This window comes from Lagenorhynchus albirostris, chromosome 15 (genome assembly GCF_949774975.1).
Source record: "Lagenorhynchus albirostris chromosome 15, mLagAlb1.1, whole genome shotgun sequence".
Lineage (NCBI taxonomy): Eukaryota > Metazoa > Chordata > Mammalia > Artiodactyla > Delphinidae > Lagenorhynchus > Lagenorhynchus albirostris.
The window spans coordinates 62,135,352-62,162,861 of NC_083109.1; the positions used below are offsets into that span (position 1 = coordinate 62,135,352).

At 45.7% G+C, this 27,510-nt stretch overlaps 1 protein-coding gene across 6 annotated transcripts in view; it reads right to left on the minus strand.

Moving 5' to 3' along the window:
- MYH11 (myosin heavy chain 11) overlaps nucleotides 1-27,510 on the minus strand; it is a 127,741-nt gene that overhangs the window by 34,051 nt on the left and 66,180 nt on the right. For 4 of the 6 annotated variants that reach the window (XM_060122538.1, XM_060122541.1, XM_060122540.1 and 1 more), the window contains exons 6-16: nucleotides 27,378-27,398; nucleotides 24,807-24,899; nucleotides 21,599-21,662; nucleotides 19,526-19,624; nucleotides 16,192-16,335; nucleotides 8,156-8,251; nucleotides 5,994-6,112; nucleotides 4,234-4,386; nucleotides 3,132-3,305; nucleotides 1,982-2,155; nucleotides 495-609 (exon numbers count right to left, since the gene is read on the minus strand). In XM_060122538.1, the coding sequence (XP_059978521.1) occupies nucleotides 495-609; nucleotides 1,982-2,155; nucleotides 3,132-3,305; nucleotides 4,234-4,386; nucleotides 5,994-6,112; nucleotides 8,156-8,251; nucleotides 16,192-16,335; nucleotides 19,526-19,624; nucleotides 21,599-21,662; nucleotides 24,807-24,899; nucleotides 27,378-27,398 (1,252 nt within the window). The remainder of the gene's footprint in view (nucleotides 1-494; nucleotides 610-1,981; nucleotides 2,156-3,131; nucleotides 3,306-4,233; nucleotides 4,387-5,993; nucleotides 6,113-8,155; nucleotides 8,252-16,191; nucleotides 16,336-19,525; nucleotides 19,625-21,598; nucleotides 21,663-24,806; nucleotides 24,900-27,377; nucleotides 27,399-27,510) is intronic. The other 2 variants (XM_060122539.1, XM_060122543.1) reach the window with 1 other exon arrangement.

Genomic DNA, 27,510 nt, shown 5'->3' on the forward strand with positions numbered 1-27,510 from the left:
TTTTAACAAGCCTTCCAGGAGATCCTGATGCATGGTCAAGCTTGGCCCCACTGATCTCATTTCACCCTCACAATAATCTTAGGGGAGGTAGGGGATTTTTTTTTTTTTTCTGGCTTTAGCAATGAGGACAGGGAAGCTTAAGGAAGTCAAGTGACTTGTCCAAGATCACACAGCTGGTACATGGCAGAGAAGAGAATTCAGTTAAGCCTTTCTGACTCCAGAGGGGCCTTCTGACCCAACATGCCTTCTAGGATATTTCCTCCATCAGTGCCTGAGCCCTGACTCAGGACCTTCTCCCTGGGGTCCAGGCGTGGGGTTGAGGGCCTCAGGAATTTGCTGAATGTGTCAATCAGACATCATTAGCACCTGCCAACACTGCCCTCTCCCCCACCGCACAAAGGCCCGCCCCTCCTGGGAGCAGGTGTGGGAATCAGGGGCAGCTGGAAGGGGCTGGAGGGAGTTCAGTCCTCCTGCTTCAGCAGGCAGGGCCTTACCGTCCTTCCACAGGTCGGCCACAAACTTGTCCGAGGAGGCATTGAGGAGGGAAGTCACATTGTCATTCAGCGGGTCCATATTCTTGGTCAGCCAGGCATTTGCATTGTAGTCCACCTGCCAAGGACCACCCCACCGGTCAGGTGCTCCTGCTTCAGGTATGAACTAAGGGCAGGGCTCCAGTCCTCCTGTTTCCCTCCCGGATCTTCCGAGGTCAGAGAGGAAACATTAGTGGTTGTCATGATGGGAATCCACAAACATCAATGAAGAGACCAATAGGTCAGAACTTTAAAGGGCTCTGCGCACAGTAGGGCATCAGCCATGGTAGCCTTTGCTAGGAAGGCCTCGTCTTCTATCCTTGCCTTCTCCTAGTAAGCCTCCTCTGGCAGCCTCCCTTTTCCAGAGCCCAGCACGATGCCTGTGATTTCCAAAAGGTGTGGAGCTTTGCTGGTGGTGAATACCCTCCCCTCACACCCAAAGTTCCCCTCTCATCCAGTGAAGGCTTGACAACAATCTGGTTTTTAAATTAAATTTGGGGACCTCTTTTTAATTTTATTATTTTGACTATGAAATGGAAAGGACCTCATAAAATAGCTCTGGTGGGCTCTTACAGGATGTAGGTTTTAACTGCAATGGCCAGGCCTGAGCTAAACTGTGTGCCAATAAAACTTTATTTACAAAAATAGGCTGTGGGCTGGGTTTGGCACCTGAGCTGTAGTTCGCCAATCCCTGGTTTAGGGCATTGCTTGTCCCCAGTGAAGATACTGGGGAGTCAATAAAATACTCTTAAGATTCTTCAAGTCAGACTGAGCTCTGTCTTTTCTACATTATCCAGGACCCTCAGGAGCCATAGGGGAAGGTCCTGTACATCAAGAGCTATGACATGATGACAGTGATGACAGAGGTGGAGGAGGAGGAAGGAGGAAGAAGGAAGAAGAAGACAGCCATCGCAGATTTCCCTGGGTGGCACAGGCTGGCAATGGCAAACCCAAGGGCATGATAAAGGAGACTCCTGTTGGACTCAAAAGTGGGTTTATTGGTCACCCCATTCCAGTTGGCCCTTCCTGTTGGGTTTAACTTGTAGCAGGAAGGATTTAGAGTCTATACAAGAAAGAATTGCCTGGCCACCGAGGTTGGAGTATATTAGAGAGGCTAATATAATAGCTGTATACAGTAGCCTCTCTAATATATTATATTATATATCTCATATATGTATATAATATACAACATATATATTAGCCTCTCCACTACATTATATATTCTATATCTCTAATATACATGTATTATATATACCTTAGCCTTTCTATTATATGTTATATCTCTATATCTTGTCCCTTACTGATGCTTAGACAAATCATGTATAAGACTTGGTTGGGATTTGATTTATACCAGATGTCTTTGGGTTCTGCCATTCGCAAGTTGCTCCTACTCTGAGCATCCTGCCTGGGTCCCCTGGGACAGAGAGACCCCTGGGACATTCAGCTGGTACCTTCCCGGCATAGTGGATGATAGAGAATTCAGTTTTGTCCTTGAGTTGCTTGGGCTTCTGAAACTTGGGGTGGTTGCCCTGCTCCGAGCACAACTTCTCCACAAAGGACTTGTCTGTGGCTTTGGGGAACCAGCACTCCTCGTCCAGCAGGGCCAGCACACCTGGAGGGTTGTTCTGTGGAAGACAAGCAGGGCAGACCATAGCAAGGATGCCCAAACCTCAGGCTTGCCAGGAAGAGCTGGTCACCCAAACACATGCATAGGCTCCATTACTGTATCTACCTACATATAAAGGTGGATTTATGCCCTTGACCCCAGCTCCCCCAATCTATCCTCAAAGAATGATGTGCCCAGTGGACCAGCACTAGGGAAGGGCCAGCCCCAACAGAACATGCTTGCTGCTGCCCCCTCGTGGGCAGTACACACACAACATCACAAAGAGTTCTAGCAAAGGAATGCATTCCTTTACGTATAAATTCACCTAAGGGTTCCTTTGAGTAAAGTGTTTCTCTGTGGCTGAGACACTTTAAACTAAGGTGTCAAGAGCACCACCAGATCTGCACATGCCGTTTGCTCTGCTGGAATGGCCTTCACTTTTTGGACTCAGATCAGAGAAGCCTTTCCTGACTATTCTGTCCAAAGCAGGCACTCCTAAACCACTCTCCGCGTTGGCCTTATCAGGGGTTTTAGTTGCTTCTTTTGTTTGGTTTCATTATCCGCTCTTCCAGGAGGGCAGGGACTGCATCCATCTCATTCATTGTTACATCCCCAGCCCCTAAAGAGAGGGCCCAGCACATAGTAGGTGCTCAGTAAATGGTCATTCAATAATTATTTCTTGTGTACCTATTATGTGCATGGTTCTAGGAGTTTGGGATGGGTCAGTGAAAAAAACCAAGATCCTTGCCTTTGGGAATGAATGACTGGGAGAGATGGGAAGGGGAGGGATGGGCGTGGTGGGGAGGGGAGGAGAGGGGAGGAATAAAAAAAGAAATATCGTTGATATGAAAATGTGAGTCAAGGGACAATGTGACTTAGTTCACACAGATTCAGTTTACAGGCTTTTGGGACTCAGTGATGGGGGAAGCCGTGCCCCATGGAGAGTGTGCAGGGTCCACGTGCCGGCTGCGTGCGAGTGTGAGGTGGGGCCTTACCGGCCTCTCGATGAGCTCAATGCATGGCTGCAGGTCCAGCCCGAAGTCGATGAAGTTCCATTCGATGCCCTCGCGCTGGTACTCCTCCTGCTCCAGGATGAACATGGTGTGGTTGAAGAGCTGCTGCAGCTTCTCGTTGGTGTAGTTGATGCACAGCTGCTCGAACGAGTTCACCTGAGCACATGACACCAGGGGAGGCCCCGTGAGCATCACGGTACAAGTCAGAGGACTTGGGGCCCTGGAGAAGCTCCGTGCTGGAGAAAGCCCCACGCCGGACACACTTTCCACAAGCCTGCTGTGCCATTTTAGCACCCAGAGAGGTCTCAGGCCCCAATGAAGGCTGCCCAGGGTTCATGAGGGCTGGCAAAAGTTACTTATTCTCATGTCACATGGTTTTACGGACACATGTGGTTTTAAGGATGCTTATCTCCATCTGCACAATGATTTATGGATAGAATAACCGTGTAAGGTATTTCATCACCGCATTTTGCAGATGTGGAAACTGAGGCTCAGAGAGGGAGTAATTCCATAGTAGATATGTTCTGGAATATCTGTCAATCTCAACATCTTCCCTTTCACTGAGAACTTCCCTCCAACCCATGGGAGTGGGATCCAGGAGGCATGTTACATTCCATGAAGTACTGAAAGACCCGAAAAACAGTGCTTGGCTCTGAGGTGACATGTGGCCCAACTCAGGTAGGAGTCAATGAGACTCAATTCCAAGACTTTGGGTGGAACTGTTGGAAAGAATTGGAACTGGTTGGAACTGAGAGGCAGTCTGGAGCGGTGGCAGCCATCTTGCCACCATGAGGGGAGAGCCTGCTTGAGAATAGAGCCAAGGTGGAGGATGGTGGAGAGAGGGAGATGGCAGGAGTTCAGGTCCTGCCTGTTGGATCCAGCTGTACCTCTGGCCTCAGTTTCAGAAACCAATACATTCCCCATTGGATTTCTGTCTCTTACACCCTCAAGGATTTAACCTTAACTAGACAGTCTCCCACCCTATAGTAGCCACCTGCCTTTCTCCAAAATAGTGATTTCTCCAAGTGGAAGCTAATTTCCAGAGAACCGAGACCATGTCTGTCATGAGCCTGCCAAGCTGTACCTCAAAGATCTCAAATCCAGCGATGTCCAGGATCCCCAGGAACGAAGCCCCTTGCCGGTGAGTCTTGTCCAGGGCTTTGTTCACGCGGGAGAGTATCCAGCGGAAAAGGCGCTCATAAGTGGCCTTGGCCAGAGCCTCTATTGCAAAGTCTGCCTACAGGGGGGCGAGAGGACATGGTTACTCCCAATGGGCTGTGTTTTCACATGGGCCTGGCTGGTGGCCCTGGATTTTTATTTTCCCTCTACCTATAATCAGTCCTTAAAAAATAAACAAAGAAAAGGAAACTATACCATCTCTACAACCAGCAATGAGGGACGGAGTGGTCAGACCTAGGAATGACAATGTGAATAATAATCACTTCCTGTCAGAGGGACCTGGAACAAAGTGGAGTCTGCTCCATCCCAGTGATCATTTAGAGGCGGTCAGTCCTGCCTCTAGAAAGGGTATACAGTCATTTCCAAAACTTAGTTCAGACCTCGTACCTTCAATTAAGAGCTCAAGATGAGGTCAGGAGTGAGGAACTCTGCTGTTCTTACGCAGTCAGTGTTGTATCTTCAAAACCTGACATAGGACTTTGATTATTCTAGTATTGGATAGATGAGGGATACAAAGATGGATGGGTGGATGGATGGATGTGAAACCAAGTCCCCCTAAAACCGAGTTCCTCTGCCGAGTTTATGATTAATCTCTCTATCCAAAATTTTATTCCCTTTCTCGTACTGTACCTGTTCCACTCAGGATTGGAGCGGGGATGGGGGCCAAAACTGAGTAGGACCCTGTGGGGCCTTGACAGGTACAAAAGCCCCTCCATGTCCCCTGTTTCTTGTTTGTAGAAAAAGGGCTCCTAAGCCTTCCCTGATTTCCAAAGAGCAGATTCAAGGAGTTACTAATTAGGGGAGTGAGGGAATGCAGAAACAAAGGAAAAGCCGTCAAGAAACAATAGTGCAGGGATAAAACAGAGTCCTAGTTCCTCCTCAAGGGACACACATAACAATCTGAATGGGATACAGTCTTTGAGTTGTTCTGCAGGAACTAAGACTCCCACCCAGGTGGAGGATGGTGACTACATACACAAGTGCATAGAACCCAGACTGGTCAGAAGCAGAAGGTCGATGATTAAGATTCCTGGAACACCACCCTGTTACCTCACCACAAACCAATCTGAAGAAAGTCACGCCCCCTGCAACCCTGACCCCAAATGTTGCCTTTAAAAGCCCTTCCCTGGGCTTCCCTGGTGGCGCAGTGGTTAAGAGTCCGCCTGCTGATGCAGGGGACACAGGTTCGTGCCCCGGTCTGGGAAGATCCCACATGCCGTGGAGTGGCTGGGCCCGTGAGCCATGGCCGCTGAGCCTGCGCGTCCGGAGCCTGTGCTCCGCAACGGGAGAGGCCACAACAGTGAGAGGCCCGCGTACCGCAGAAAGAAAAAAAACAAAAACAAAAACAATAAAAGCCCTTCCCTGACAGCCACCAGGGAGTTCAGGTCTTTTGAGCATGAGCCACCCATTCTCCTCATTGGGCACCTGCAATAAACTCAGTACTTTCCTTCACCACAACTCAGTGTCAGCAAATTGGCTTTGCTGTGTGGCTGGTGAGTGGACCCAAGTTTGGTTAGGTAACAGATGAATGGATGGATGGACAGATGGATGGGTGGATGGGTGGATGGGTGGATGGATGGATGGATGGCTAGAGGGCTGGACGGATGGAAGATCCTGCAGGAATAAATGACAAGTGCAGGAATAAACAGCAAAGGCATCATTTACCTGTTCTTTTGTCTGAGCTTTCTGTACCACGTCCCGCCCGACTTTGATACGTGGGGTCAGGATGGATCTGGTGAAATCCGTCACATTAATTCCCATGAGGTGGCAAACTTTCTGAGCAGCTGGATGGAGAAAAGAAGCATATTAAGTGTATCACAAAAGTGCAGGCTTGGAAAGAAGGCACATAACATGGGACATTTGTGATCTGTGGATACATTGGTTTTTCCTTGGTGGGATGGAGCACGATAGTGAACATAGCATGAAAGAGTCCTAAAAACTGCTGTCATTAGTGACCTCACCCCCAGTGTTTGGCTAAAAGAGGCAATGATGGGGCTGGGTTGGAGGTGGGCCCCAATTGGGGGCTTAGGGTCAGAACTAGGTTCAAATCCTTGCTCCTTTCCCACTTCCTAGCCATGTGATTTTGGAAAATCTACTTAGCTTCCCAGGCTCTTGCTTACAAAAAGGATCAGCTATTTGGTACCTTGTTAGGTTGTCAATGGGATTAAATGAGGTAGGTATGAACATGACGTATAGTTAAATTCAATAAGCATTTGTTCCACCATTCCAAGATATATGTTGCAGTGTATGTAGTGGAAAAAATATTGGAAACAACTTAAATGTCTATTCATAAGGGAGCAAACAAATATATCACAGTATTTTTATAAGATGGAATACCAAATAGCAGTTAAAGCAGTGACCTGGCTTTTTCTTTCTCTCTAGACCAGTGGTTCTCAGCTGGGAATGATTTTGCTCCCATGGGACATTGGCAATATCTGGAGACATTTTTGGTTGTCACACTAGGGGATGCTACTGTTAGGAAACCCTGATCTAGACAGTTGTGAGTACAGAGTAAAAAAAAAAAAGTTGCAGAATGATGCCTACAGAGTGACATCATTCATGTAAATTAAAAACACACTCACAAAGCAACACTGTATACTGTTCAGATACATGTGTGTGAAATTATAAACATAAAACCAGAAGGGTATGTGGTACAGTACAATTGTGGTTGCCAGGAGGTTCAGGGACTCAGTTGGGAGAATAAGAGATGTCAGTCTTCTCTATACTGTGTTTTGCTTCATTCTAAAGACAAAGATGTATTTGAAAATATTCACAAATGTCAATTCTGAATGGTGAACATGTGGGTTCTTGTTGTATTCATGTAGTTCTGCATAAAAACTTTTTCTCCAAAAAAAAAAGTCCACTAGCTGCTTCCTTAACGTGAAGACTAGTGATACACGATAGTTTGGATGTGTGAGGTGGACGGTAAATAGTGTAGTTTTAGGATTTTTTACCATCTCTTTTCAAGGGTGCTCTTTTGGTTTCTCTTTCCCTGAGGGTCTCTCCTCAGAGCGAGGATTCCTTTAGCTTGCTATATCTGGGCGTGTAACACATAAGAAACAACTGGCAGTCAAACTGGGAGCTTGGAAAAGCAACCCAATATACAGCCTGAGACGGCGATGTGAGGCCACAGGTGAGCACGTTGGGAACTTATGTCATCCTTTTGCATCAGCCGCCAACAAGCATGGTGGTAGCCAGGCCATCTTTTCAAAACACGAAACACTGCTTATTTGCAGGTAGGGCTGTCAAGATTTAGGAAAAATATATAGGAAGCCCAGTGAAACTTGAATTTCAGATAAACAATGAACACTTTTTAGTATAATTATGTCCCCAATATCGCCTAGAACATACTTACTATCAAAAGTGTTTATCTGAAATTCAAATTTCACTGGGCATCCTTTATTTTATCCAACAATCCCAACTGCAGGGAAACGTGAGGTCTGTCTCCCCAACAAGACCATATATGCCATAAGAAATGGGGTGGTCCCTGTCTCATTTCCTGCTGTATCCCAGTGCCCGGCATATAGCAGGTGCTCAAAAATATTTGTTTAATAAAACAAATGAGTGTGGGGTTTTTAGAAGAGGCACTCCCTAAGGATCCTGTCTGATCCAAAACTTAGTTTTTCCCCCCACTCTCTGACTCAAGAACTTTCCACGTAGGATCTTAAACAGTGACAAGTTTGAAAAAAGAGAGAATTAAGTGATAATAATCTAGTCTAGTTCTTGTTAAGGCCCCAGATAACCTCATCCAGAAAAATAACCAAAGACAATGTGACCTTCCCTTCCATCACCAAAGTCATCAGTTATTATGAAAAAGCGGCAAGCACCTGTGTTATCCGGCATGGACGCCTGGTCTGTGTTTCTTTCCTTCTTGAAGACAATATTCCCAAGTTGCAGGACGGATGACACCACCTTCAATATGGCTGAAGTGAGGAGAGAAGTACAGATAAGACACAAATGCCAATACCAAGGTTTGGAGTCTAAAGGTCATTGAAGACCCAGAGCCAGCCTACATCTTTCTCCTAAAAAGACTCAGTTCTGAGCTTTTAGGAGAAAGCCAAAGCACCCCAATTCCCTGCTAAGAGGGGAGAAAACCTGGCTGGGAGGAGCAGAATATTTTTGGATGGTTGCTAAAAACCGTTGGGAGGAGCAGAATATTTTTGGATGGTTGCTAAAAACCGTGCCCTACAGTGGAATACTATGCAGCAGGGGATGGCAATCTATAGCCAGTGGACCAAATCCGGCCCAATGCCTGCCATTGTAAATAAAGTTTTATTGGAACCCAGCCACACTCATTCACTTACATATTGTCTATAGCGGTTTGCATGCTTAATGGCAGAGTTCAACCGTTGCCATGGAGATCGTATGGCCCACCAAGGCTAAAATACTTACCCTCTGGCCCTTTACAGAAAATGTTTGTCAACCTCTTCTATACAGCAAGGAGACTGAATGATTTATGACTACAAACAACAAAATTGCTGTATTATCTCACAAATACTAATGCTGAACAAAGGACTCCAAATGTAAACAAGAACATATCATATAAGTCCCATTTATAGAACGTTCAAGAACGGGCAAAACTATGCTGTTAGAAGTTAGCATGGTGGTCATCCTTGACTGGGGGAAGCTACTAGAAGGAACAAGATGGAGCTTCATGGGGTCTGGTGGTATTCATGTTCTCTTAGTTATAACAGGCACTAGTTACACAGGTGTGTTCAGACACATGGGAAGGGATGGAAGATGGATGGTTGGAAGATGAATTGATGGATGGATGAAAGGAAGGAAAACGGATGATAGATGGATCAATGAATGGATAGATAATAGATGGATCAATCAATGGATTGATGAATAGATAGATGGAGGAAGATGGATAGATGGATGGATGGATGGATGGTTGGTTGGTTGGATGGATAGAGGGAGGATTGATTAATGCAAATGCGTGGCTTTAGATTAACTCAGGTGCAAATCACCCAGGATTTCCAAGAAGAAATCACTGTGTTCCAAGAACAAAACCTAGAGATTCCAGCCTCCTCTGGTTCCTTAGGCCAAATGAGCGGTGACAACCTTTTACAACAGCTGTCCTCACACCTGGCCCAGCTCAGGAGGAGAAAGGCCTAGATCAGCCACCCATATGCTCCCATTCACCACTGCAAAACTCTACACCCAAAAGATGAACAGAGCTTCTGTTGACAGGGCACAGCTGAGGCAGTTTCTTTACTACCATCTATGAAAGGGGTTTAGTGAACTGTCAAGACCAATACTCACAGTTCTTAAACTGCAGGTCTAAATTAGGATTGCTGGAATGCCCGCAGAGCCTGGGTAAGCAGTGAATTTCGGCACTCAACCTGGGCACTAGTGAAATTTTGGCCCAGATAATTTGTTGTGGGGATATCCTATCATCCTTATAGGCTATTTAGCCACATCCCTGGTCTCTAACCACTAGATGTCAGTAGTGCTACCCTCTCCCAAGTTGGGACAACCAAAAATGTCTCCAGACATTGCCAAGTATCCCCCGGGGGCCGACTCACCCCTAGCTGAGAACCACTGGTCTAAATGAGCAAGGCAGATTGATGGGGACTGTGGGGACTCACAGGGGCCACAACCCTGAATGAAAGGGGAGAGTTGCTACTCCAATCATGGCCGCGGGGGAGGCAAGCCCAGAGCTGCCAGGCTTCTGATTTTTTCCAAAGATGATGGAAACCCAGATTTTTATGTGAAATCTACCCAGGTTTAAAATTGACAACTTTAATGGCTGTGGAGGCCAATCTCTCTTGAGGGCTCAGGCACTGCCGGTTTGCACTTTCTGGTATAGATAGCACTGTCACAGAAATAACAAAAGAATTGTCACCACTCCCAGGTCACAAGAGCTGGTGGACAGCAAAGTGCAAAGTGGAGAGGGCTGCCCAGATAGCAAGGGCGGCAAGGGCTGGCAGTCTGGGACAGTGGTTGAAAGCATGCACTCTAGTGTTAGGAAGTCCAGCCTCACCTTGCTGAGCCTTAGTTTCCCCATCTGCAAAATGGAGAGGGTAACAGCAGTACCTGCTTCATAACGTTTATATCAGGAGAGATGCTGCAAACCAGGGGCCTGGCCCAGTAGGTGCTAAATAGAAGTAGCCACCTGTAGTGGGTTGACTGGTGACCGCCCAAAGACATGACCATCCAGAACCTGTGAATGCGACCTTATTTGGAAAAAAGATCCCTGCAGATGCAATTAAATGAGATCTGGTGGGCCCTAAATCCAATGACAAGTGACCTGATGACAGAGAGAAGAGAAGATGCACAGGGCAGAAGGAAACGTAAAGAAGGAGGCAGGTTGTAGTGATGCGTCTACAAGCCAAGGACTGCCGGCGGCCACAGAAGCCTGGAGAGGGGCCTGGGATGGATTTTTCCCTCAGAGCCCCCAGAAGAAACCACCCCTGCCCACACCTTGGTTTCAGACTTCTGGCCTCCAGAACCATGAGAGAATAAATTCCTGTTGTTTTAAGCCACCAAATTTGTGGTAATTTGTTACAGCAGCCTCAGGAAACTAATACGCCACACTTGTTACTGAGGAACAGGAAATAGGCTTTCCCAACATGTGGCAGACGTACCACATGTACACAGGGTGGATGATTATAGGTGGTATGTGAAACTTTTAAAACATTTCAATAGTTAGGTACTTATTCTAATTTATTTCAAATTGTATAACCAGGACACATACTTAGTGATTGTACGGAACTGTTGTTTAGGACAAAGCCCAGAGTGGATGGGGCTATAGAAATCCACCCTAGGCATAAAAATATTCAAACAATGATGATACAGATGAAACCCAGAAGCGGCATCAATTGTGAATGACTGACACCTGGAAATGGACCTAGACAGTCCCTGGGAGGATCTGAGGACAATGCTGGAGTTAGCTGCCGGGGGTTCGCATCTTGGCCATGTTAGTAGCAGCTGTGTGACTTCAAGTCAGGTATTAGCCTCTCTGGGACCATTTCACCATCTGAAGGCCCATAAAACCACCTGCTTCATAGGGTTGTCATGAGGATTAAATGCATAGCACCTAAACCCAGGCAGTGCTCAATAAACAGTAGTTGTTATGATGTCACAATGATTACGATGGTCTTATACTGTTCCTAGCTCCCTGTGCAATCTAGGGCAAGTAATTCTCCCTTGCTGAAGTCCAGGAACCAGAGGAGACTGGTCACCTGGAACCTCATGCAGCTCCAGGGGTCAGGCCTGACACTACCGTCAGCTCCCCATTTTCCTTTGGCTTCTTTGGGGAGGGTTGGGAGTAGCCCTAGATTTATAATCAAGGTTGGTATACACACTGGTCTAAGTCCGTGTCCCATGGGTGTCAGTCATTTGTACACCCTCATCCTAATGCTTGTTCTACAGGCATACCATCTGTTCTACTATTTACTTAACATTTTTCTTTACATTCACTTCTCTTTCCTATGATTCACTTAAGTAGAAAACTTTATCTTAAGTGAAAAATCAGCTTCCCTTGCCATAAATAGATGGCACCTATAAAAATAAATACAGGAAAGATAAACCATATTATCAAATGCTAGCAAGAGGCTAGGGCCTGCCCAAGGTGCTCGGCCTGGGGTCTGCTCTCCAGGGTTAAAAGGGTGATTAGCAAGTGTCAGGGAGGGGCTGAAGACCTAGTAGGTGCCAAACTGCTCCTCTCTTTGAAAGTCATCAGAAGAACTGAAAGGGACTAGAGAAGGGACCACCATCTCATGGTGGGCTTCTGTATCACTTATCACCCAGCAAAGCGAGTCCACATTGTAGAACATTCTGGGCCCCTTTTAACCTTGGTTTCCATACCTTGGTTCTGACACAGATTTTTTTTTTTTAAGTTTAAAGGACAAAACCCACCTTCCCACAGACAAAAACAGAGCACAGTGAATCATAAAGTGGGGCTTGGGATTCCATGAGACCCTAGTGAGTCCCAGCTCCAACAGTGTGTCCTTGGGTAATTTCCTTTACTTCTCTGTACCTCAGTTTCCTCACCTGCAAATTGAGGTAATAATGGCCACCCCTTAGGGTTGTTTTGACATTAAATAATGCATATAAAGCATTTAGCACATTGCTTTGTTCCCTGATGTCTTCACTTTAAATATATTAGAAGCATTTCCACGTAAGGCAATGTCTTTCTAAGACCATTTAAAAGGTCCCATTGCTTTCTTTCATAAGGTCAACCAATAATTAAATAAGCCTTCTATCAATCAATATTTTAGTTTGTTTCAGTTTTTTAGTATTTAAATAAAACTGAACATTCTGGTACATTTTTTTAAAAAGGGGATTTAGCACTCTTAGAGGAAAACATAGGAAGAACACTCTTTGACATAAATCACAGCAAGATCTTTTTTGGTCCACCTCCTAGAGTAATGGAAATAAAACAAAAATAAACAAATGGGACCTAATGAAACTTAAAAGCTCTTGCACAGCAAAGGAAACCATAAACAAGACGATAAGACAACCCTCAGAATGGGAGAAAATATTTGCAAACGAATCAACGGACAAAGGATTAATCTCCAAAATATATAAACAGTTCATGCAGCTCAATATTAAAGAAACAAACAACCCAATCCAAAAATGGGCAGAAGACCTATATAGACATTTCTCCAAAGAAGATATACAGATTGCCAACAAACACATGAAAGGATGCTCAACATCACTAACCATTAGAGAAATGCAAATCAAAACTACAATGAGGTATCACTTCACACCAGTTAGAATGGGCATCATCAGAAAATCTACAAACAACAAATGCTGAAGAGGGTGTGGAGGAAAGAAAATCCTCTTGCACTGTTGGTGGGAATGTAAATTGATACAGCCACTATGGAGAACAGTATGGAGGTTCCTTAAAAAACTAAAAATAGAATTACCATATGATCCAGCAATCCCACTACTGGGCATATACCCAGAGAAAACCGTAATTCAAAAAGACACATGCACCCCAATGTTCATTGCAGCACTATTTACAATAGCCAGGTCATGGAAGCAACCTAAATGCCCATCGACAGACGAATGGATAAAGAAGTTGTGGTACATATATACAATGGAATATTACTCAGCCATAAAAAGGAATGAAATTGGGTCATTTGTTGAGACGTGGATGGATCTAGAGGCTGTCATACAGAGTGAAGTAAGTCAGAAAGAGAAAAACAAATATCATATATTAACGCATGTGTGTGGAACCTAGAAAAATGGTACAGATGAACCAGTTTGCAGGGCAGAAGTTGAGACACAGATGTAAAGACAAATGTATGGATACCAAGGGGTGGAAGCCGCGGTGGGGTGGGGATGGTGGTATGATGAATTGGGCGGTTGGGATTGACATATATACACTGATGTGTATAAAATTGATGACTAATAAGAACTTGCTGTATAAAAAAATAAATTAAATTAAATTTAAAAAAAAAGGAAATATAACCCTGACATTTAAGACCTTTCATTGTGGGACAAAAAAGGTCACCTACAAACTTGTGTTTCTCATTACAGTGGATCTGAAATTCTTATGCCATTGCTTTCCCATGGAGCGTTGTACTTAAAGTCACAATTATGTAAATGATATTTCTGCTACTTGTTACAGTCTCTGGACTTCTGAGTGTAATTTGTATCTCTTTTCAGGTACCTGTCATGATGTCGCTATCTGTTTATTTGTGTATATGGCCCTTTCCACCCCATTAATTTCCTTTTTTTTAAGATTTTTTTTTGATGTGGACCATTTTTAAAGTCTTTAAAAAGTCTGAATTTGTTACAATATTTATTCTGTTTTATGCCTTGATTTTTTGGCCACGAGGCATGTGGGATCTTAGCTCCCCGACCAGGGATCGAACCCTCGCCCCCTTCACTGGAAGGCAAAGTCCCAATCACTGGACCACCAGGGAAGTCCCGAAAAAAAAAGGGGGAGGGTATTTAGCAAATATCTGGCCTACAGCAAGTACTTAATCATCAGTTGTATTTTCTTTTTTTAAAGCAAAGATTAGAAGTAAAAACTGACTCATGTTCCAAATAAAATGAATCATTCTTGGAGAGCTGATGTCATTAAGGAAGGGATGCTGTAAGCACTGGATTCTGAAGTAGGATCCTAGCCAAAATCCACAAACACCACCCATTTGTTATCTCATTCATGGAGTCTTCTTTTTTCTGGGCCCCAAGTTATCTCTGAAGGAGCTGCCCTTCCTTATAAGTTTCATTTTTGCAACTGTAGCCATTATTCTGGGGCTCCAAAGGGGTGTGGGTGTGGGAAGAAAGCGAAAATTTCCACAATCTTGTCCTGGTGTTCCCAAAAGAGATTAACCTTGAGTACTGAGGCATATCTAACCCAGAAGAAAAAGTGTTTCTTGCACAGTATGGAAACCAGAAATATCTCTATGAGCTTTCCTATTCTCAGGACGAAATGTGTTTCTTGGTCATTGGTTGATGATATTGATCAATATTGGTCCATCACCAGAACTGCCTTTCCAGGAAGAACCCAAGTACACCGACTGCCTCAATTACTCACCCTCCCCTCCACCTACATGTTCTCAATGAGGCCAACAACCTCTCTACCTCCAGCTCCAAGAATGGAATCGAGACCATAACAAAGAGACATAACAGAGCTTTCAACAACCCTGGCTCATTGTGAGTAGCTCAGGAATATGCATGTCAACCTAGGCAATATGACTCCATTCAGGGGTGCAGGCAGGGAATCCACTCTGCTCATTTCTGCTGGACATAAAACCAATGGATGTAAGGGCTGGAGCCACAGCAGCCATTTTGTTGCCAAGAAACTACTTCCTACTTAAAGACAATGTTGTTGAGAGACCAAGTTCTAAAGACATTCTTTTAGTCCCTAGAATTTGCTGTTCCTGAAACCACTATCCCTGAATTTTTCAGCTCTATGAGTGAATCATTTTCCTTTTTGCTTAAGCCAATTTGGTCACTTGTAACCAAAAGAGCCATAACTCATGCAGCCACCTTTCTAAAACACCAATAAACCACCTAAAGTAATATTAATTTTTCTCCTTCTCCTTTTTTTTTTGAGGGAGTGGGGAATTCAGAGAGCAGAAATCTGTCCTGACCAGAGAAAAGTCCCTACCTAATTCCAGTGGTACTGAGGCAGGAAAGACAGGGCCGGGCCCAAGGACAGCCTCCTCATGTATAGGCATTAGGCAGAAGGCAAAGCCACCTCCTTGTTTTGCATTTAACGAGGCCATGACGCATGGAGGAATGGTATCCAACACAGAAATTTTGTAACATCTGAACAAGAAACTGACCAATAAAACTGTAGAGCATGCACAATAAAAATGCACAGGTTGCTGATGACCCTATAAGACTTTTCACCTGTGGCGCTTGACTAGTAAAGGAAAATGTAAGGGAAAACATCTCTTAGAGCACAGGTACAGTGGTTTCAGCAGAAAAATGCACAAGACTGGGGGCTGATGCAACCTGGTGTAATCCAGGCCACACCTCAACCTTCCCCCTCAATGAACATTCCACCCCTAATCAAAAACACCCACCCATTCAAAGGGCTAAAAATAAAAGGGGGATCAACAACCCTGCAGGGCACCCCTCACTCACGAGGATGTCCACACTCTTCTTTAAGTATGTAATTTTCACTTCTGCACTAAATAAACTTCTTTGTTCTCTTGCTACTCAGCCTTAGTATGTGTGTGTGCACGTGTGTGTCTGTGTGTGTGTGTGTGTGTGTGTGTGTATGTCGGTGTGTGTTTATTTTTTTCCTTAGTGCCTTGTGTTCCTTGCCCAAACTCTTTTGGACGAGTTGAACAAGAGCCTGGACTTCTGGTAAAGCTTTCCTGGTATCAGTATCGAGAGCAGGAACCTCGCTCTCCTCACCAGCACCCCGCCTCGAGGTGGGAAGACTTACACAGCTGCTCCTCTTCATTGAAGCCCATGATCCCCATGGCCTCCAAGGTTTCTTGGAACATCTCATCGTCCTGGGCTGCCGGGATGGGCACAAATCCATTGGAGAGGAATGTGTAGTTGTTGAAGCCCTCCAAAAGCAAGTCATCTGGAAGGAGAGGAAGACGGGGTGGTGGTCAGGAAGGCACACTTCTATTTTGAACAGGAGACAGGAACCTGGTAAAGGGTCTGGCCCATCATAATTTCTTTCCCTTTCCCAAGACTTGGACAGTTTAAACCTTCCTTCTGCTTCATCGCATAGAAGCCATCACCCACCTCATACAGTGGTGCAGGTTGTGCACTGCCCCAGAGTGCCTGGCAGCTGAAATCCATTGTTGGCTCCACTTGCTAAGCCATGACCCCTGACAGAACATTGCATCTACCCAGAGGAAGAGACACCTTTATCTCAGTTGCCCAAAAGTACCCTGCCTTCAGAAACAAAGCTCTGAAAAGTTAGATTAATCTTTATCCATCCATTTATTAAACTTTTATCAAAATCACACATATACATGGATTTTTAAAGTCAATGACTGAGCTATTGATATGATGCTCGTACTAAGAGCCTGAGAAATGAAACTTGCAGCTTCTAGTCAACACTGATCAAACAGAATTTAATGTGAACTTGACGAGCATCCCGAGGGAGGAAAAAGGCACCCTCGTTTTACAACCTTCATCAGCATTTGTCCCTGAATCACCCCACTTTTTCCTTCTTTAATAATCAAATAATTCTTTAGCTGTATATGATTTTACCACATATATGGACATCTAATATCTAATTAACACTGTGATTTTTGTTCTATATATGTTGTGTAATAGTTGATTTTGTCCTATCTTCACCAAACATGTTAAGCTTAATAAATATATTTATGAGAAAAAATTAATTACTATCTAAAGGTTTATGATAAAAACACCAATTGCTTGTCCCATCTTTTCTCCAACTCCTACCTTACCCTACAATAACTGCTTTTATCTCTTTTAACTGTTTTTTTCTGGTAGTTATCATTATCTCTCTATGTAATAGGCTTACTATATATTACTTTTATATATCATATTAATGGCTATTTCTGGATATGTCAAAATTAGATATTATCCATTGACTTCCTGCTATGGTGGAAAAAAGCTTTGGTGCTCTTACAATTGCTCTTACCATTTAGCCTCCCTCTTCTCAAACTATTTCTAGCTGAATCAGTAGATAAGGCTTATGTTAGGGATTGGCAAATCTGGTCTGCTGGTTATCTTTGTAAATAAAGTTTTTTTTTTAATTTAATTTTTTTTAACACAGCAGGCTCTTTTTATTTTGAATTTTATTTTATTTATATTTTTAAATAGCAGGTTCTTTTTTTTGAATTTTATTTTTTTATACAGCAGGTTCTTATTTGTAAAAAAAGTTTTATTGAAACACAGCTGCTCCCATCTCCTTGTCTATTTTCTATGGCTGCTTTCACGCTACAATAGCAGCCAGAGTTGAGTAGTTGCAAGAAAAACCAAATGATCCCCAAAGCCTAAGATATGGACTATCTGGCCCTTTAGTAAAAACATTTGTCAACTCCTTGTTTATGACATCTATCAAATATTATTCTCTGAAAAGTCATACTCTGTAGTTACATTCCTTTGTTGTTATTCATCCCTTTCTCTCCCAAATTTATAATTCCTTCTTTTTTTCTTATACTATTTGCTTTTATGACACTGTCCAATATATCAAGTGTCCTCTTCCAGATCAATCTTTAATTAGGCTGGATTTGATTATACTTTTGGAGGGAATTCAGCAAGATGCTCTTCTTTTTAAACAAAGGGTTTTCCTGGGTCAAGTCACTAGGAAGCTACTTGATAAAGTTGAGGTTAAGTTGACCCGAGACACCAATTAAGCCTTTGGATTAACTGAAATGCCTGATTAAAGTCACAAGGATTTGAGTCTTTGCCAAGATTTCATTATCCAGACCATGGATACATGTGGAAATATTTGACTCCCCCTAAAAGCCTAACCTCTTCCCAGATCTATCATCAAGCATACAAGTGGTTCCTAGGGATCTCAGTTGTTGATTTTATCCTCTCTTGATTTCTGGGAGACTGGAGGCAGAGCACAAAACTGGAACCCAGGTTACCAAACAACAAAATTGTTGACTTTGGTGCCAAAGAGGTGGAAGAAAAATATAAACGCTTCCCTCTGGGCCACGCCATCGTGTCTGCACTATATCTGCTAATTTAACTATGTGCCACTAACATCCATTCCGCCTCCCCTCTTTTATCCAAAATTGCTCCAGATGCCAAGCAACAAGATTAAATAAGGAACGCTGCTCCCCCTAGTGGTGGAACATTGCAATACACCTCATCACAGCAAAGGTACCAGCCCACACATCCTTTTGGTAATTTTCTAAGCAAAATAACTAACCCCGGGTCACAAAACTGATGGGAAGCAAAATTTGTACTGTTCTCCTAAAATTTAGGACTTAAACTTATTACTAGAATGTAGACCATACTATGTACTTGTATTGACTGGTATACTCCTTTATTCAGCTGTGATTTATATATTCTTTGCAGTTAGTAGATTAACTCTTCTACACGCCTAGAATGTATAATTTCCTATTGGAGTCTGGTATACAGTATATAGTTTTTATGTGAAAAATATTTTCCTTACAACAGAGGGCAGCAAACTACAGCACATTCCTGTTTTTGTAAATAAAATTCTATTGCATAGCTTTGCCCATTGGTTTAGGCATTGCCTATGGCTGCTTCTGCATTACAACATCAGAGCTGAGTAGTTGTGACAAAAACCGTGTGGCCTACAGAACCTAAGAGATTTACTATCTGGTTCCTTACAGAAAAATATAGGTGACCCCTGCCCTACAAAAAGGTCAATTCAAAGTTATTTTCAAAACAGGAATAATGAAAAGTGCTTGGTTCCACTGCCCTTCCAAATTCCTTATACAATCAGAATGCCTCTTAAATACCTGCAACTTTTGTAAACGTGCAAATATGGCAATTGTCTTTCTCCCTTCCTGGAAGGCACAGATTGTGTCTATTTGGACTTGATGCCGTCCAGTCTAACTGGGCTTGATTAATGAATTATTTAATGCCTAACTGAAATGGACATCTACTATGTCACATAGTAGGTGCTCAGTAAATGAGAATGACTGAACAGAAGCCACACTCACTCACACAAAGGAGATGCTGCCCAGAGATGTGTAGCTCTTTCCCTGGCAGGATCTCAGACTCTGTGTTAACGGCTGATCGATTAACCCTGGATCATGATGAAAGGGAGGGCTGAGATCTCCCAACACACGTCCTTGCTCATCACTTACTTCTCATCTTCTCCTTGGCTCCAGCAATCAGATAGTAAAAGATGTGGAACGTCCTCTCGTCTCTGGCTTGGCGAATCGCCCGTGACTTTTCTAGCAGATCTGGTTTGGGAGGAGTTAAGAATCCCAGGGATACCACGTGTACCTCTTGTGGGAACATGACCTTCCTCCCCAATCCTTGTCACACCAGCTGCTGGAGGGGAAATCTCCAGGACCCGGGAGAGGTTCCCTGGAGTGTTCTGAAGAGTCTGATTGCTGGGGCAGAGTCAAGCCATCCACGCCTGGTCCACATGAGTTGACCTTCCAGTTCTGGCTCACAGATCCAAAAGAGACCACTGGGTGCTGCTGGCAGGCCCCAGTGCCGGGGAGAAGTGAGGGGAACAGAGTGGGGGAAAAAAAGCATAAAAAGACAGGAGTCAAAGGACTCCAGGATGAAAGACTTATGGGAGGGGCATGAAATGAGATGTTTCCCCAGCAGCCGTCACCAACTCCTCTTCTGCAGAGTGAGCTGTCTTTAGATATTACAGAGTAAAAATAATTACACCCTCTATGATTCGTTAATCCCTGTGCTAAATGTTTGACGTGCATTTTCTCATTTACACCTCACAAACTATCCTAGAAGCTAAGTGCGAATATTATTTGCATTTTCAATATAGGGAAACTGAGGCCCAGGGAAGCTCGGGGAAGGCTCAATTTCCCAGGAGCACAGAGCTAGGAAGTGACAACGCCAAGTGTCTGCGGTAGCCAAAACCACCCCAGACAAGGGGCTGGGCTTCGAGAGCTGGGTACCAGTTCTGGCTGGCTGAGTGACCGTGACCCAGCTGCCTAGCTGTCTAGCCTCAGGAGACTGTAAACATGACCCACTAATCAATCTAAGGAGAGCTGTTCTGCCATGGGGGGAGGGGATGGTAGGGAGGCACATGGGTGGTTGGGCTCTTGTACCAGGTGGATTTCCCTGGTACATGATTTCATGTACCAGGTACCCTGGATTTCCCTGGTACATGATTTCATGTACCAGGTACCCTGGTTCTTGATTTCATGTAAGAACCAGGCTCTACTTGACTATGACAAAATCTGCAAAACCCTAACCACTGAAGAATGAATGATCACTTCTCTGTGCTCCCAAATCCATTGGATTAGACTGTGTCCCCCACCCCCGCTCTGTCATGTCAGGTCATGTAGACTAATTTCTCCTCCCAAAGCCTCTTATTATACAGGGTCACAAACTCTCATCTGCAATTCCCAAATCCAGAAACTTCTGAAAACCAGAACTCAGCTGGTGGCCATACCCGTTCTGAGCCCACACAAGGCTATTTATGGTCTCCTTATCCCCCCGTAGGAGAATATGGGTGTCTTTGGCTGTATCTCATTTAATCCCTGCCCAGCTCTGGGAGGTGGGGATGGGGCCTAGTCAGTTGACCCCAGCCACGCCCTGAGCCCCCTCTGGGGTGCTAAGGAGCACAGGTGGCACTGGTGGGCTGGTGGGATTCTGATTCCTTAGATTTACAGAAACAGCTTCCTGCTTGCTTTGCCAGAAGCAGGCTGTTCCTCTGGGAAAGTCCTGTTTCCATTGATGTCCTGTCTGTGGGCTGAAGCCGCCCTGTTCCTAAGAAGGACAAGGGATCCGGGTTTAGCCTTGGACCCTGGCTCGAAAAGGATGAAGCGAAGTTCTCACGATAGCCGATGCTCAACCAGCCCTTATTCTGTCACGGTTCTAAGAGCTTTACATGAATGAATTCACTTGATTCTCACGACACCTCTATGAAGCAGGTATTATCATCATCCCCATTTCACTGACGAGGCACAGAGAGGTTGAGTAACTAGCCCAAGGTTGCTCAGCTAGGGAGAGGTCCACTCAGAATCAAACACAGGCTGCTTGAGGTCCCCAAACCTGGGGACCACCACACTACAAGGCTTGCTGTTAGGGGAAAACAACCCCAGGGGAGATTCGTTCTGGATGGTACCCAAGCGCCTGGGGAGAGAGGGGTGGCCCTTGTGCCCCCCTCAGGCTCTGGGCAGGAGGTTGGTGGGACCAAGGGTGGGAGTCCCAGGTGGCCCAGGCTCAGCAAAGGATACATGTCTCAATGTTGGCTCCCACGATGTAACCCGTGACGTCAAAGTTGATGCGGATAAATTTACCCTGCCAACAGGAAAACACAGTTCATGATGGGTTCCCCAGCCGCAGCCCCTCACCCTCATGCTGCAGGCAAGTGGGGAGAGAGGAGTCAGGGAGCATTCAAGGGAAAAAGAAGAAAACCAGAGAGAGCTTCTTGCAAACACTCAAGAATCTCACAGGTCAGCATCTCCTGAGCTGGGAAGATCGAGGGCCTTATGGCGACAGAGGAACTTAGAAAACACTTTCTCAAATCAATTTCACTTGCTCTTGCAATGACCCTCAGCCCATCATAGCTCTCTCCATTTTAAAGGTGGGGAAACTGAGGCCAAGAAAGCTAGTGGGACCTGCCCAGTGTGGTAGTGCTCCTAAGAGGTAGAGGCATGAGTAGAAGGCACATTTGCCACACCCAGTGGCTGGAGGCCTCCCCCGCTGCCCCACTGCCCAGAAACACGCTGGGCCTCCATGATCAATCAAGCCCAAGTTCATCCAGTTGCGAATTAAACCGCTTCTTTGGGGCAGGTGAGCATGAACAGTGATGCCAGGGAGCCGCGCTATCTGAGCAGGCCCTGCGTAGGAGGCTCTGTAGGCAGGGCTGGGCCATGCCCCCAGCCCCGTGGCCCATCAGATCTCTCCACTTGGAAAAGATGCCAATCCACCTGCCTTCTGCCTCAGCCGAACCACAGAACCCAGGACAGCCAGGTCCCGCCACTGGCAGCACCGGCCCTTTTCCTGCTTTCTTAACAGCTGACAAAGGATCGTATCCTTACCGCCCTCCCCCACCCGTGATTACGTGGTGGGAGGCACCGTCCCCTAGGCTTGCTTGGGCCTCGACAAAACCCTCCCTCTTTCTCCATCAGGAAGCGAGGCAGACAGTAGAATGATTCAGGACAATGAACGTTATTGCAACCGTAACAGAGGAGCCTGCTGGTCCTGGAGCCATCTTGCCTTCCTCCCGAGAAGACCTGGGGCACCAGTGAGTGGGGACATGGCAGGGACTCACTTTGAATTTGCTCTCATTTACTGACATCCTAGAAACTCTGCACTGGGTTACAACGCACAAATGCAGTGCTTCTTGGTGCAGCCAACACAAACCCCACGGGGATTTTGGAAATCTGGGGGAGGGACTGGAATTGTTACATGACGGTGGCAGCTACTGCTCTTAGTGGACAGGGGCCAAGGATGCTGGGCATCCTGCAATGACCGAGAGAGTCCCAGACACCAAGCATTAGCCGCTTACCCTATGACTTTCAAATGTCCCACCTGACACTCACGGAGGTGAAAAACCTGTTTATAATTAGCTGAGCCTAGACCCCAATGGTGTTTTAGATAAAAACACACAAAAAATGTTAATGTTGTTCTCATGTAGGAATGTCATATCCATGTAACTCGAGAGCAAATTGTTCTTTGGTTCAGAGCTTTCCAAAGACTATGTCATCATTCTGGAAAATCCCATCCCATGGCTTCAGTCCCCAGACGAACTCCCCCTTGTCTCAGCCTGCATTTGTAGCTGTCAAGGTCACAGTGATTCTGGATATAAATGCAAGTGTCTGACTAGTTCATTGTGTCTTCATATGTGGTCTGGCCCAAGAACTGATATGCTGAAATGCACATTTTAATTATGAATTGTTTTATTTCTCCTTCATATTATAGCAAGGGCATTGTGCTATTTTTTTTTTTAATCTGATGTGTGTAGTAGGTGATGTTATCTATGACTCTAATTTTTCAGGGAAGGAAAGGGAACACCGCATAATTACTTGTAATAAGAAGTGCGTCTTGGGGTTGACAAGGCTGGGGCCCATGCGTGTGAATATGCAGGACACAGAGATACCCACAGAGCAGCTCTACGTGGGCGGGGCAGAGGTTTCTACAAAGAGTTTTTCACAGGGTCCCATCTGGTGACTGACAGTTCAGAGGGGCACCCACAAATCAGCAGGGGCCTCCTCACTAGTGGAATTCAGATGCAGTCTTTCCTCCAAATTTCCTCATCAAAGTATCTTTCTGGGCTTCCCAGGTGGCGCAGTGGTTAAGAATCCATCTGCCAATGCAGGGGACACGGGTTCAAGCCCTGGTCCGGGAAGATCCCACATGCTGCGGAGCAAAACGAGGCCCATGTGCCACAACTACTGAGCCTGCACTCTAGAACCCGCAAGCCATAAATACTGAGCCCTCATGCCACAACTACTGAAGCCTGTGAGCCTAGAGCCCACGCTCCACAACGAGAAAAGCCACCGCAATGAGAAGCCCAAGCCCCGCAACAAAGATTAGCCCCTGCTCGCCTCAACTAGAGGAAGCCCACGCACAGCAACAAAACCCCAACACAGCCAAAAATAAATAAACAAAATAATTTTTTAAAAAAGCATCATTCCTCTTAAAAAAAAAGTATCTTTCTGACTCTCCTATGGAGTGGAGGCCCCCACTTCTTTTGTACAACAAGATAATTTTTGTGTAAGTGTCATCAACCACCTGTGTTCAGAGTTCTCCTTCCCCCATTAGGCTCAGGTGAGAAAGTGGGGGGGCCCTTGGAACCTGGGAAAGCCTGTGTGGGAAGTCCTGCATCATTGACTATTGGCTCCCCAACTAGGCCACAAGCTTTGTGAAGCCTGGAACCACATCTGAATTGTTTGCTGTCTAGTTCAGGGTCTGCTATACAGTAGGCGCTTAATGAAAATGAGCCAAACGAAGAGAGAGAGAGAGAGAATGGTGTGTGTAAAATTGCCTGCCAGAATGATTGTATACAGTGGGTGCATAATAAATGCTTATTGAAATTTGCATGTGCTTGGTACATAGTAGGTACTCAATGCATGTTTTGCTGAATAAATAAATGAGTATTGGGTGTAAGTGTCTAGCACTTAATAGGTGCTCAGTAAATATTTACTGAATGAATTATGAATGTCAAATTCTAACAGGGAGCCTAGCAAGCAGATGCTGAATGAATATTTGTTGAATGAATAGTGAGTGAATGAATGAGGGAGGGAGTGGCTGGAACACTTGCAGGGTTGTAAGGTCAAGACAGGACTGGAGATGCAGAGCAAAATGCTGTTGCAATGCACACCTCCATCCCTTCAGCCTCAGACGTCCCTGCACACACATACTCTGCATTCTCAGGCAGGAGGGGACACCAGGGCACCCAAGTCTTTTCCAGAAAACCCATGTGGCTTTCCTACTTACAAATCGTGAGGAGTTGTCGTTCTTGACAGTTTTGGCGTTGCCGAAAGCCTCCAGGATGGGGTTTGCTTGTAGAAGCTGCTTTTCCAGCTCACCCTAAAATTCATTCACATCTAGTTATTGGAGAATGTGACGTAGACACTGACAGCTCTGCCATAGACAGAGGTTGTCACAAAATTCTGCCCTTAACACACGGGTTCTCTCCTATCCTATCACCTATCCATCTGAGACCCCCAATGCTAATGTCCAGATTTACTCAAGGATTTCAGAAGAGAAACAAATGTCTGAGCTCTCTTATAGCTGGGACATCTGTAAGGACATCACCTAGGAAGGCCACTTTTTCCTAGATAGGGCCTGCTCATCTATGTGACATCATTGCCACTGAGAACTGCCACACTGTACAACACCAGGATGTCATTTACATCATAGTGAATCCATGGAGTTGTGCAGTGCACAGCCTGCCCTGCTGTACACGACAGTCTTGCTGCTGCTTATGTTTGACAAGCAGCTTTCTTCAAGCTAAATCACTACAACCCTTCTTCTGATGGTTTTAGTGCCTCTTTTTATAGTTGCAATTTTTCCTTTCTCAGGACCAGTTTTCTGAAGTCTCCTATGGAAGACAAGTAAGGAATGCGCAAAACCCACCGGGAATACTTCAAACCGACTGCAGAACAAAGCTTCAAAGCAGGTTGCTTGAGCTCCATTCATCAGGTTAAATGCAGCTGAGACTGTACACAGCCCATCGGCCCCCTCTGAGGGGGCTCCTGTGCACAAACGCGGTCACGTGATTAATTGTTGCAGGAAAGGGCCAACAAGGTAAATCATGCCAGGAAGCATCGAGCTGCTCTCTGCCTATCCCCACGACACGGCGGCTGCAGACTGGCTCAGCGGCTCTCCTACCCAGCTCCTCCTCCAGGCCGACCCTGGGAAGTACGGGTCCTGAGGGTTTTCTCCTGTTTTCTCTGCTGGTTCCCCTGTCCTCTTTTTCAGGGCAGTTGGGCTGGGCTAAAAAGAACCTGGGAAAGGTTCTAGAAGGGAAAAGGCAGCGCACAGCTTTCTCCCTGCTCCTCTATACACCAGGAGGGCATCATGGGTGGCTGTCCCTAAAGGAACAGAACAGGAAGCTACTAATTTACGTGTCTATTTATTCACATGCCCTCCTCCTTCACAGCTCTCAAAGAAGATAAAAGTGTCATCTCTGGGCTTCCCTGGTGGCGCAGTGGTTGGGAGTCCGCCTGCCGATGCAGGGGACACGGGTTTGTGTCCCAGTCCAGGAAGATCCCACATGCCGCGGAGCGGCTGGGCCCGTGAGCCATGGCCACTGAGCCTGCGCGTCTGGAGCCTGTGCTCCGCAACGGGAGAGGCCACACAGTGAGAGGCCCGCATACCGCAAAAAAAAAAAAAAAAAAAAAAGTGTCATCTCTGTGAAAATCCCAGCCACAGTAGAATCCCCATAATTGGGACTTGTGGAAATTTACAATGAGAGCAAAGGGCTTTGCTTGACTAGCAGGAAGAAGATTAATGGGGTCACTTCTGTCAACACAAACTTGGGGTCCCAATATCCCCAGAAAAAAGTTCCCTTCCTAGAATGGGAGTTCCAGCTGCTGGGGCCAAAAGATCCTTCTCAGGAGAGCTCTGAACATGAAGATCTGGTCCAAACCACTCATTTTATGGATGATGAGACAGTGGCCCAGAGAAGTTAAGTGACTTGGCCAAAGTCACACAGGAGCAGATCCTATATAAGAAGCCTGATTCTCCTTCTGATTCATCCATGACACTGCCGCCCAGGTCTAACTAAGATGGATTGAGCGTGATCCTAGCACACGCTAGTATCTCTTGATCTGAGGGTCTCTCCCAGGCTGGGACCCGTATGCCAGCCCCCAAGCTCTGAGTTAGAGATGAGTTTACACATGCAGAGGTTTGAGCAGGGCCCGGTTGTGTGTCGCAATAGCTGGGGCCTTACCATGCCACCAAAGCTAGTGCCTCGTGAACACCAAGACTCCCGTTTCTGGAGCCCTGGGTCAAGCAACCGGCATGCAAAGACAGACACGCACTGCACACACATGCACAGGGACACACCAGTGCACAGGGGACAGGGCTCAGGGGAGATATTTAGGGATGATGGCAGGGAGTGGGGAGAGAGGCATGCCACAGCAGTGCCATTAACTGACTGTCAATCAAGCCAGGGAAGCTTTAGGGCCAGAAGGTCCTTCAAGGCTCAACCAGATGGAACAGACGTCTCCAGGGCCTTCCAGTCAGGGTTACCGGTGGCGGACACATTGGTGGGAAGGGTAATGAGATCCATTCTGAACTGGGGAAATCCATTCCCGGCTGGAGGTCAACCCTGGGAAGTCCAATGGGTCCTGCGGGTGGCAACGCGCCCCACGCCCCACACTGACATTGGACACCCGCAGGACGGTGTTTCAGTGAGTCTGTAGGTTTGGGTTGTGAAACTCGGGGATCTAGCCCATTCTACCATCAGCTATGGGGCTCAGTGGGTGCGACAGGAGCATGCACATCTAAACACACTCCGTGCCTCCCGTACACACCAGGAAAACACTCCCAGTTACTCACGTAGGCAAAAGATGGGCCTTGCTGTGGTTGAACAATACAGTATAAAACAAATGTCAGTGTTATTTCCATCACACGTACATCAGGGTCTGGAGAATATACGATTTCAATCCCCCCGCTCAGACAGCCTGGATTC